The sequence below is a fragment of the Penicillium odoratum genome, assembly GCF_028828045.1.
Source record: "Penicillium odoratum strain IBT 22623 chromosome Unknown utg000005l_segment0_segment0, whole genome shotgun sequence".
Taxonomy (NCBI): Eukaryota; Fungi; Ascomycota; class Eurotiomycetes; order Eurotiales; family Aspergillaceae; genus Penicillium; species Penicillium odoratum.
The window spans coordinates 980,311-992,812 of NW_026643147.1; the positions used below are offsets into that span (position 1 = coordinate 980,311).

General features: G+C 46.2%; 3 protein-coding genes across 3 annotated transcripts; 2 read left to right on the plus strand and 1 right to left on the minus strand.

Moving 5' to 3' along the window:
* Nucleotides 1–278: 278 nt before the first annotated feature.
* Nucleotides 279–5,059, plus strand: N7520_005908 (uncharacterized protein; the record flags this gene model as incomplete). The annotated part of the gene is made up of 10 exons (XM_057139842.1): nt 279–458; nt 523–820; nt 881–929; nt 998–1,195; nt 1,250–2,632; nt 2,707–2,959; nt 3,034–3,078; nt 3,144–3,821; nt 3,872–4,801; nt 4,919–5,059. 10 exons carry the CDS (start codon nt 279–281, stop codon nt 5,057–5,059), a joined length of 4,155 nt encoding a protein of 1,384 aa, XP_056993848.1.
* A 629-nt stretch (nt 5,060–5,688) lies between these two features.
* On the plus strand, nt 5,689–6,420 carry N7520_005909 (uncharacterized protein; the record flags this gene model as incomplete). Its single annotated transcript, XM_057139843.1, has 1 exon — nt 5,689–6,420. One exon carries the CDS (start codon nt 5,689–5,691, stop codon nt 6,418–6,420), a length of 732 nt encoding a protein of 243 aa, XP_056993849.1.
* A 2,958-nt stretch (nt 6,421–9,378) lies between these two features.
* Nucleotides 9,379–10,808, minus strand: N7520_005910 (uncharacterized protein; the record flags this gene model as incomplete). Its single annotated transcript, XM_057139844.1, has 3 exons — nt 9,379–10,139; nt 10,199–10,572; nt 10,633–10,808. The coding sequence occupies 3 exons, from the start codon at nt 10,806–10,808 to the stop codon at nt 9,379–9,381; spliced, it is 1,311 nt and encodes a 436-aa protein (XP_056993850.1).
* Between the last annotated feature and the right edge of the window lie 1,694 nt (nt 10,809–12,502).

Below are 12,502 nucleotides of genomic sequence, written 5' to 3' on the forward strand. Positions count from 1 at the left end.
TTATATTCTATATTATTCAATTATTATAAATCTCATTGTTCCATCCCGCTTGATTGGATTCTTCCGCTTGCTCCACCCTTGATGGAATTGGTGGCATCGCTCCACATAATCTAACCAAAAGGAGTAATAGTTACTCCTTTGGGTAATCCATTCCACACTACACCATCCTGGGCCAGAAGGGAGGCACAGGGAAATATGCTTGGATTCATATAATGGCATAACGCACTTCCAAATGCTTCTCGAGTAGCTCTCCCAGTATCAATCTTTCCCCGGCAGCTATGGGTGATTTAACGGAACCAATGGAGCCCCAAGATCAAGACAAAATTGAGAAAGCTCACTATGAGGCTGAGGAGATCGATCGATTGGTGGACGACTTCCTAGCTCGTCAGACCAGCGCGTCAGAGAACCGCGGAGACATTGTTTTTGAGGATCTGTCTGTAATAGGAGCAGGAATTGGGGTTTGTCTATACTGCCTTGGAAATTTTGTTGCTCAGATCACTAACGTTTCACGTTTCTATACAGCATCAACTTGTTAACAATGTCCCCGAGGCGTGTATGCGACTCTTCAAGCTTGCTAATCCCGCTAGATGGTCCAGTAAGCCTGCTCCATCTCGGGTCCTACTCCGCAAGTTGACCGGCTCAATTCGTGAGGGCGAGATGCTGATGGTGGTGGGGCGACCTGGCAGTGGTTGTACCACTTTTCTCAAAGCCCTAGCCAACATGCGGGAAGAGTACCTTGCTATGGAGGGTAAAGTCTGGTATGGATCGCTTGATGCAGCGGCAGCGAAGAAGAACAGACCCCATGACATTGCTTTCGTTGGTATGGTGGCACGCACGCTCATTTCATTCTCCTTTTACTAAACTTCGGATCCTTGGATAGGCGAAAACGATGTTCACTTTCCCACATTGTCAGTAAGCACCACGCTACGGTATGTTTATGTTTTTCACTGTCTCTATCCTTGGGTTGCCATAAGAGTCTTTTATTCACATAATATAGCTTTGCGCTTAATGCTCGGCGCGGTACATCTGAAACGGCTCGCGCATCAAGCCTTGAGCAAGACCTGCAAACTGTACTGCAACTCATGGGTCTCGACCACGCGGCCGGTGTACGAATTGGAAACGATCACATTCGCGGAGTCAGTGGTGGACAGCGTCGGCGAGTATCTCTTGCTGAGGCTTTTTGCACCCGTGCAAGGTCGGATTGCCCATAGGCCTAAATTGTCGATTGGTTGAGCTGACTCTCCTACAGTTTATTCTGCCTTGATAACCCTACTCGAGGTTTGGATTCCTCGACTGCGATCCGCTTCCTCACTGTCCTTCGGAAATATACGACACGCAGTGGATGTGCCACAGCAATGTCTTTGTATCAGGCCAGCGACCTTGCGGTTTCACTGTTTGACAAGATATTGGTTTTGAATGAAGGCCGTGTAGCATACTATGGCCCGGCGTCTTCTGCCAAAGAGTACTTCGAATCGCTCGGATTTTACTGCTCCTCGCGGACTTCCATATCGGACTTCCTTGCATCTATGTCAGGAACTCCGGATGGTCGACTCTCCCGCGAAGATATTCAGCGGCCAGTTCCTCTTCATCCTGCTGATTTTGAAGCCCGGTTCTGGGAGAGTAGCTTTTATCAAGAGGCAATTGAGAAATCCAAGGCGCCCCAACATACGTCGTCGACTATAAAGCCCTCTGGATATGCTCTTCCATTTTATCGTCAGGTCTATGAGTGCACTATCCGTCATTATCGCATCTTTATGACCGACAGGGCTGCTTGGATTGCTGAAGCCGCAGGAACTATTGTGCAAGCTCTTCTTCTCGGTACTCTATTTCGAAACCAACGCGACGAAACTGAAGGGCTGTACACACGCTGCTCAGCCTTGTTCTTCTGTGTACTCATTATGGGTCTACAAGCATCTGCGGAGTTTGGAAATACGTTCGTTCAACGCCCGATTTTGTTGAAACAGAAGTCCCTAGGATTTTACCGACCCGGAGCGTACGCGCTGGGGCAGATTCTCGCCGATGTTCCGTGGAAGCTCATTTTCATCCTCTACTCCCTTCCTATTTACTGGATGATAGACTTTCAGCGCACCGCCGGCCATTTCTTCACATGGCTCGTCTGTCTCTACATGGGCTTGATGGCGCTTTCCGTGATGTTTCGGGCTATTGCGGTATTTACAACTTCCATTACTCGAGCCATCCTGCCTGTTGGTCTACTTCTCAATGTTCTCATCATATACACTGGCTTCTATATCACTCCACCTGGCATGAAGGTCTGGCTGGGATGGATCCGATACCTAGATGTAAGTCTTCTGAGCAAGAGCGAATTTTCTGGGGGATCAGAATCTAACAATTCCTTTTTTTCTCAGCCAATGTACTATATCTTTGAGTCCATTGCCCTAAATGAGATTGGGGACAGCGCGTATCAATGCAGTGCCAAAGATACCGTACCCGTGGGGTTATCATACAATGATACCAGCTATCAGACGTGCGCGATGTCGGGATCCTTACCCGGTCACCTAGATCTTTCCGGAAAGCTCTATCTTATGGCTGAATATGGCTTCCACTCTCTTCACAAGTGGCGGAATGTCGGTATAAATGCCGCCTTCTTCCTTTTTTTCTCAGTTCTGGTCACGTATGTTTCACTGCCGTTCATTTCCTATATTTTACTTCCCATCACTAATGTAACCTCAACGATGCTTCCAACAGAATCGGAATGGAGAGATTCCGTCATGCAGCGGCACACATGTCGACTATCTATTATCGAAAGCTACCATGGACAAAAACCTCAGCTACCAGTCTGACAGATATTGAAACACCACCATTGACCAATGAAATCGGAAAATATGAGAAGACGTCGGAGAGCGAGTCGGCCGCTAACCATTTCGAGCCTAATAGTCATACCTTTGCATGGCAGGATCTGACTCTTGACCTGGGCAATGGAAAGCGATTGCTTGATAATGTTTCAGGTACTTTTACTTACGTGATATCCATATAAAGAGTTTTCACTGATGATTTCATACAGGGTGGCTTCAGCCCGGCTCAATGACCGCGTTGATGGGTATGTCTGGTGCAGGGAAGGTAGGCATATCTAACCCGTCTCGTTTCAAAACATGGGCATTGGAATTGACTTGGACGCATCTTAGACGACCCTTCTTGACGCTCTTGCACAGAGGATCCAGATTGGCGTGTTATCTGGAGGGCTTTATCTCGATGGGGGTCCACTACCGGCATCAATGGGTCGTCGGACTGGCTTCGTTCACCAGAATGATATCCATCTTGATTCGTCCACGGTACGAGAAGCCCTCCAGCTGAGTGCAAGACTCCGCCGCCCATCTGATATTTCTCTTGAAAAAAAGATGGCGCATGTTGAAATGGTCATCAGCCTCTTGGACATGGAAGATATTGCCGATGCTGTCATTGGTGTTCCAGGGGCCGGACTAGATTTGGAGAGGCGTAAGCGTGTCAGTATCGGAGTTGAGCTGGCAGCCAAGCCGGACATTCTTCTATTCCTTGATGAGCCCACTTCGGGTTTAGATGGCAATTCGGCTCTTTCAATCGTCCAGCTTATGCGTAAGCTGTCCCATGCCGGGCAAACGATACTGTGCACGATTCATCAACCCTCTTCTCAGATGATTGAACAATTTGACTCCTTGCTAATTTTGATCCCTGGAGGCAAGACGATGTACTTTGGCCCCCTTGGCCATCAGTGCAGAATAATTCTCGATTACTTCGCTCGCTATACACGCCGCTGTAATAATACCGAAAATCCAGCCGACTACCTGCTGGACGTCAGCGCTGACTCTCAAAAAGACTGGTTTCAGGTATGTTCTTCTAATTATTTCTTAAATTTAATTCTTATATTTCACATTAGATCTGGCAACACTCGCCCGAGTTCGAGGCCACAAAAGAGCAACTTCAAAATCTCAAGGAGAAAGACGTTATAGTCTCTGCAGGATCAGATCGAGCCCATGCCGCCTCATATCTCGAGCAGCTTCAGGTGGTCACCCAGCGTGCGTTCACCAATTACTGGCGCGACTCAGACTATGTGCTGGGGAAAATCCAGCTTAACATCTGGATGGGCTTGATGAATGGATTGACCTTTCTTCAACTCTCTAATGACCTAACGGACTCTCGCGGCCGCATGTTCTCCATCTTTGTGGGCGTCATCACTGGGCCTGTCCTTAGTCTTCAGATCGAGCCGAGGTTCATCATCCTGCGAGACCAATTTTTGGCCCGAGAGAACGAGTCCCACGTGTACCATTGGAGCGTGTTCACTATCAGTGCCTTGCTAGTAGAGATCCCATTCACCCTACTCGGAGGCCTGATATACTGGCTGCTATGGTACTATATGGTGGGATATTTCACCATCTCAACGAGCGCGGGCTATGCGTTCCTCATGTACGAACTCTACTCGCTCTTTGTCGCCAGCCTGGCCCAATTTACGGCTGCGATATTCCCTACCACTCTGGCGGCACAGGTCGCCACCGGCTTCGTGTGGCTGGTAGTTAACACCTTCAACGGCCCTCTCTCGCCGCCGCCCCTGACTCCTCGTGGCTGGCGCTGGTTCTACAACATCTCCCCACTATACTACTTTATCGAAGGTATCGGTAGCAACGCAATGCATGCGCTAGAAATCACCTGCCGAAGCTCCGAGCTAAGCGTCTTCATTACCCCGACGTCGGAGACCTGTGGCTCCTACGCCGCCGCGTTCTTCAGCCAGTCCAATTCGACTGGTTACCTGGTGGATACCAGCGCTACGGGACAATGCGAATATTGCAGTTACGCTAATGGCGATCAATATGTGGGTTCTCTCTTCCCTCTCCCAAGTCCCTGTCCTTTTACCTTTTTTATCTTGTTTTTGTCATTTCATCAGGAAATTTTCCGTTGGGTTACTCGCTAACCACGAAAGTCCACTTAGATCAAACAATATGATTTCAGCTACTCGCAGAGAGGTCGTAATGTGGGAATATTCATTGGGTTCATCCTGTTCAACTACACGATGGCTATTGTGGCGACGTATTCGATCTTCATTTTCAAATGGCGGAAGCGTTCGGCGTGATATTGCACCATATCCTTCATGTTGTATGGGGGATCTATTGAAAACCCTCAGGAATAATAAAATTTGGTCTAACGAAACTTCGCTCCGCTTTTGCCTCGTATATGTGCCAGGCGTCGTTCGGATCTTTGAGTTGCCAAGAAAAAACTTGTGCGATCAGATGTTTCATCTTAAACTATCTCTTCACACAGTGTGAAAATAAGCCAATTTTTGCGTTCTCTCAAACCCGACATTTTGATCAGGAGGTGGCAACAGTCAATTTTAACATTATATCAATGGTCACTTCAACCTCGAGTAAGATCATAAGAATAGTGTTTCAGTTTGAGAGGGCCGAAATTTTTCTAAGCAGGACATCATTTAAATATCCGAAAAACTTGAGAATGTTCATCGACTACCTTCATGGCAAGCTCTACTCGAACTTCTCGGATGAAGTGATAGTATTGTTATCAACTCCCAAACTAAAACCGACATATTGATGGTTGAAAATAAGATTGTGGGTGGAGATCAGCGGCGCAATTCACGTCCACAATATCGCTATCGCCTGTCTTCCCTCCGGTGTTTATGGTACTACATCCGCTGCCATAGTCGCCACCCATCTCAACTCCAACTTCCCAGCTATCCGTTTCAGCCTCATGGTTGGCATCGCCGGAGGCATCCCCCACCCCAGCACTACTGATATCCGGCTAGGCGATATAGTGGTCAGTAAACCCACCGGCTCAACTGGCGGCGTCATCCAGTACGACTACGGCAAAACACAGATCAGTGGGCGTTTCCACCGCACAGGATGTTTGAATAAACCTCCCGCAGAGCTCCTGGCCGCCTTGGCGACACTAGAATCCGATCATCTCCTTAGTCCCTCGAGTATCCCCGTGCATTTAGCACAAATGCAAGCGCGATTTCCGGTCTTGGTCTCCCCCGGTCCGCAGCTCGATTTCCTCTTTAATCCCTCGTATCCGCATGTTGGGCACAGCTCAGAGGAATGCCGGTCCAGGTGCGACAACAGTTATCTTGTTTCTCGGTCGCCTCGCAGCTCTCTCGCTCCACGGGTACATTATGGGCTAATTGCATCGGGGAACCAGGTAATGCGTGATGCAGTTACGAGAGATAGTATTGCGAGTCAGTTGGATGAGGTGCTGTGTTTTGAGATGGAGGCCGCTGGACTGATGGATCAATTCCCTTGCTTGGTTGTGAGGGGGATCTGTGACTATGCAGATTCTCATAAGAGTAAACTTTGGCAGCCGTATGGCGCTGCTACTGCTGCCGCATATGCGAAGGAGTTGCTTGGCGTAATTCCTGTACAGCGGGTTGAGGAGGGGAGTGGCGCTGCCAACGGAGGAAGAAGGGCGGGTTCGAAGCAGGTATGACTGATGATTATCTCTCACTATTTGCATGTCGCGAGCCAATTGCTAATGGATTCTTGATTCTGCAGCGCAATATAGTGCATCAGGGAGATGTTAATATTGGATCAGTTGGTAGTAACACTGGGATAATTATGGGGAATGTTAATTCCACCGGGGAAAATGGTGTGAGGATAGTAGGATCATCTACCGTGGTATGCATGACTTCTTCTTTTTTGATGTGCCTAACTAACTCAAGACGCAGAATCACGGGTATCGCCGATAGATAATACATATATTGACCTGAAATCCACTCTATAGACCGTAGAAAGTATTCATAGCCGATGTACCTACAGAGCCTAAGCTATTATCGTCAACACAGTTCCCGGGCAAGTAGCATGCTATTGTTGTGTTGCTAGAAAAAAATAACTGCGCTCGGCAGAGCCATATCCTGGAACGGGTGCGAAAGTAACAGCCCGGTGCGCTATCCTGGCGATCTCAGTTGGCAATATGCGAGATGTCGTTTACATATTGTAGTGGGGAGAACTGGTCCCTACTACGGATTACCATACCCTTACGGGTCACATTCCGTCCCGTAAGGAAAAGGGTATATTAATACGAACTTAGCACTAGTTACAGAATACACGCTCTTACACATCTCTCACTTTTGACCTTTGTCGAGGGATCCACTGCTCGCCGAGGGCGACCTTCGGTCGTGGTGGGCTTTGCTGAGTATACCCGATTCGTGCGTCGTCAGAGCGTACAGCCAACGAGCGTTCCCCTCTTCAATATGTTTTATAAGTGATTGGTTATTTTGTAAAAAGAAAGGAATTATATTAGTATTAAGGTCCGGATATAGTCAAAAATTGGAAAATGGTTAATTCGAACCCCGGTGATAGGGACCCTTACAGGGACGCGCCCAGGTAGAACTGTCCTAATATTGGTATGCTAGGCCGCCTATATCGCTTACTCTTTGTTAGCTCCTCTTCAAGGAGTGTCCACTTTCTGACAGTATGGTATGTGCGTATATTTCTCTGTACTTCCATATGAGGTAAAACTTGATTATAAGCTGATAGAAAAGATATACATTAATCTTGAGGCGTTGTGAGCAAAAGGAAACCAGCAATGACAAAAAGAAAATAAAAAGAAATGGTTCCAGAGGGGGTCGAACCCTCGACTTTGGCGTTATTAGCACCACACTCTAACCAACTGAGTTATGGAACCAGTTTGTTGAAGATGGCTTCATGTTCAAAATTCATGAGCGAAAAATCAATTTATAGCCAATAACTGACATGGATCTCGAAATTAGGCCTACATCCAAGTCTTCTTCATTTAACGTGAGGAATTGGGCTGCATATGAATCTTAATCTATAATTAGACATACTTCAATCAATTATTCTGCTCAATGTGGTTCTAACATGTTTATAATGCTCAGAGGCTCTATTCTCGGTTTTTTACATGGGGTTTCATCAAGATTTGAACTATGCACATATATATATTTCAAGGTACGCAACATGCATCCCCACTAACATCCGTTGAAACCCAGAAATTTGTAATGAACCAGCGCTAATTTATATGAGAACAAAATACTTGAAACGTAGCTGAGGATATTCAACATTGAAGATACCTTCCTTTATAAATGACAGCTTCAGAACAAAAATATTCAAACCGAGGATAAGAACATTAAATGCAAGCTAAACCTGTACATGGACACAATATTTACCTTAAACCAACTACATTTCAAGATTCGTATAAGGGATACTTAATTCCACCTCTTACAGTAATCTGGCAACGTGCTGTTAATAAATAAGAGGCCATTAACCCATGGCCAGTAAATGACCAAGAGAAAAAAAAGGAGAAAAAAATGAGTTGAGCAAAATGCTGCCATGGAGGATAGATACACAGATGGTCAATGAGCTCTGGGTAAAAGCTAGTTCTATCGAGTCAGTAGATTATTCATTCCTCCTGCTGAGAAGCAACTGAACAAAAAAAATAAAACCTATTTCGTCACCTATACTTTGAATGAAGATGGATAGGGTCAAAAAGCAAAAAGGAAGTGGTTCCAGAGGGGGTCGAACCCTCGACTTTGGCGTTATTAGCACCACACTCTAACCAACTGAGTTATGGAACCGGCTTCTTGAGAAACGAAAAGATTAATGTGATAATGTAGACTTAGAGTTCTGACAGCCAACTTACTGGTGAACTTGAGCTGGCTGTATCCCCTATAGACATTCCAAGGGCTAATAGATTTTCTGCACCAGGGAATATACTATCTGGTTGGCCTACCCATATGATCGTCTCAACTTAACACAAATTTCTTGTAGTTCACTCTGCATCCGAAATTTAATTCGTACAGTAGCATGGGTAGATTTCTGTGCGCCTATTCGGGAGGCCGTGCAGCGGTGCGTGCATTTAAAGTGGGGACTGGCATCCTTTCCGGCCTACCGCGTCATCGGCCGAATTTGACCTGGCTTGATTTGATGGCGCCATATATAGCACTGATTATCACTGCCTTATATTCAAACAAAATGAAGCTTTCTCTGTGGATCATACATGCTGGATTCTATACTAGGTTGATACAGGCTCTTGTGTATAAGCTGCCCTGTGTATTATAGTGGCCTTAGGCACTAACGGCGTCTTGCATCCGAGAGTGATCCACAAGATCCCACTTAGGGCCAAATTTTCGGGGCCGTATAACAAGTCGGTTCCATAACTCAGTTGGTTAGAGTGTGGTGCTAATAACGCCAAAGTCGAGGGTTCGACCCCCTCTGGAACCATCAGATCTGGATTCATCCAGTTTCCTTTTTGCTTTTGATTCAAATCGTAATTCATATTTTTGCTCTGTATACTATCTAACCGCGGGTCCCAAGGAAAGGCTAGATGAGGGTTGTATTTGGATTATAACTGCATGATGTACATTTATCACAAAGACAGGAGATCTATACATCGGTTGCCAAATCTATATGTGCTTCGATACGCATTTCCTCAAATTTTCCATCCATCTCCCTGTTTCCATTTTATCAGACGCACTCCAATAAAAAATACAGACCCTGTTACTACCATGACAGCGGTAAAAAGCTGGGCTTTCCAAAATATCGCATCCTGCAAGTCCAACAAAGCACCTGCAATAGGGTTACCGATAAGAAGACCCGTGCCGGCAAAAGTAAAGCACATTCCCATGCGGGCCCCCACAGTAGCCATGTTAGGACTTAGTCGTGTAATAATGGTAGGCGGCAAGGAGACAATCGCTCCGGATGCATACCCATAAAGACACGCAAAGACAATCGCTCCGGCTTCATTGTGGATCCCGATCCACGAGAATGACAAGACAGAGGCAATCAAGCTGATGGGGATAAGTGTGTTCAAAGAGCCGACGCGATCGGCCAACAAGCCCGGTGTGATACGTCCGAAGACGGAGGCAGCATTCAGGATGGCGATGATATAGAATGATATGTTGGAGCTCGCATGGAGTGAAGAGGAGAAGAAGCTTGGGAGGTAGAAAAAGGGGAAATATAGGCCCACGAAAGAGAAAAACAGACCGAAACTGAAGACGACGAATACCGGTTCTCTGAATGCGCTGACATCAACCAGTGATCGGGCTTGTTTGGGAGGTGGTAGACGTTGTTCCATCGTGATCCAGGCGAAAATAAGACCCGCAAGTGCGATGAACGCAATGATGCGAGTCGTCCAACCAAAGCCAAGGGGTCCAATAAGTTTGTGAAATACTATAGGAAAGATCACGGAGCCTAGGAGGATGATTAGTATGTTTATCACAGCGGAGATTGAGATTGTAAAGGCAACCTACCGATACTGCCACCAGAAGCAGTGATACCCGTAGCTAGTGCACGCCGCGAGGTGAAGTAAGTAGCGACGACGGCTACACTCGGGAGGAAGAGAAATGCACACCCGATACCAACAGCGACCCCATGGGCGAGAAATACCTGATAGTATTCAGTTGATATCGATGTCATCATTAGACCGAAAACAACGAAGAAGGATCCAATGACAATGAGGCTTTTGAGATAGCCTCTGTCAAAAACGGGCCCAACAACTACGCCAACAAGGAAGAGAAGGAAGCCTTGTACAGTGCCGATCCAGGAGATAGAAGAAGCTGAGTAGCTGGAAAAAAGAACGTCTTCGTAGTAACTTTGGAACACACCAAATGTGTTGACGACGCCCCTGGGATATATGTCTTAGAGAACATCCACAACACAGCAAAAACGCTGAGAATAAACTCACCAGGAATTAAAAAAAAGGAAAAATGCACCCGCTACCTGAAGCCAAGCGACAGGTCCTCCATTAGGTGGAGGTGGAGGCGTGTCGGGGTTTTCAGGTGTCTGTTTTTCGACTTCAGAGATATCAAATTCACCCACAGGACCTGACAGGGAGCTTGCCCTTTCGTGAAGAATAGACATGATGTTATATTATAAAGATCAGAAAACCAAATTCAATGTTGACTACTTGGAGAATATAGATTTGGAACGGGCGAATAATGCCATTTTAAAAGAAGTGAATAGTCTATACCTCGCGCCTTCGCTTTCGGTGCTCGGCCTCGAACTTCAGGCGAAATAATTACTAAGTCAGTCAAAGGATCCCATACGATAATAGATCCCGAGGATTGGCTGAAACCTGGGTTCTTTCTAATCAGCCGGGGCTCAGGGGGGCATAGGGGCCAATGGAGGAGAGCCTTACGTGGGGTTGGGGGCTAGCGGCCGAGCTAAGCATTTTTGGATGATTATATCAAAATGACGCCTTAGTTGGAGCTGTTTCTCTGTAGCCGGTAATAGAAATCGCCCGGTATAGAGATGAGCTCAAGTCCGTATGGTGATTAAGTTCATGAACAAGGAGCAATCATAATGCATAGTCACTTGAATTGTTGGAGCCCGAAGCCCCCCATAATGTCTTGTGACCTCCATTAATTAATGCTTCGTACTAGGTATACCATCAGCCTGACTTTATGCTCAATTTTTCTCTGATTGCTCGTAACTCGCCAAGTGGCATGGTATCTAACCACATTTCTAGCATCTACTTTGCTCGACCTTGCTGTCGTCAAAAAGAGGCATTACGACGAGTGACACATGTTTTTGACACCCCAGTCCTTTGCTCAACATGCCCCTACACACATTCTCATCATCGACGACCAACTGCTATCCTCTCTCACTGTCCATCGCACCGGGCTCTGAATATCTGACGGTCGGGTATCTTCATCTTTAGTCAGAGATAATATTTCTCTTGCCATACTACCGAAAAACCACAAGTCTCCTCGATCACTTACAAACATCTCTTTCTTCTGTGGTAGGGAAATTTACCAAATAGTCCCGAAAAGCGGACAAAGACGGCTTATTGTAGGGCAGATAAACGACCAATGCGGACTGGCGCGCTGCAAGCCGAGAAGCTATATCTGCAACTCCCCCTCACCCTCTCTTTTCATCGCAATCACTCCAGTACGTCAGTATATTTCCGCACACAGTTGAAAGAGACTATAACTAAAAACTAATATGACAAGCTCTTCTCCGACCAGAACAACTGTGAGTAATTTGGACGAGACTCACTGGCACTTGAGGATGTCAAGCACAATGAAAATTAGATAAGGTTCTCTAGCTTAGTATGGATTTACTGATAAGAGACTACCAATGGAAATCAATCACGAATCGTTATTCTATGAATTCAAATCGAATAGAACAACCACAATTAATGGGCTTTTTGGATAATTCCATTGAAAACCGGGGAAGACCAAATGTGCCGGTGATCTTGTTGTTGATTGGTTGTTTCCTGCGGGCCTATGAGAGTTCAATATTGCCCCCACGGGGAGATGTTAAGGGTTATGGTAACCGTGGATTTCTTGTCCACAGGCACATGCGGAAACTCTTATCTCTGAATGGTCATAAATATCGGAACTAATGCAAGTAGGTTAAAGCCAATTGCTCTTAAAGTTGTATTAATTTCCCTATCCCACTGCACTTGTGCATACCCTCCCCCCATGATAACGGAGTCAAATGGATGAACTCGGGTGTCGATCTAGTTACTTTCAAAGTGGATCCATTCCAATAATACAAACCATGTACTGGTGACTTCTTGATACTATAGTTATGTGCTGTCGGATCAATGT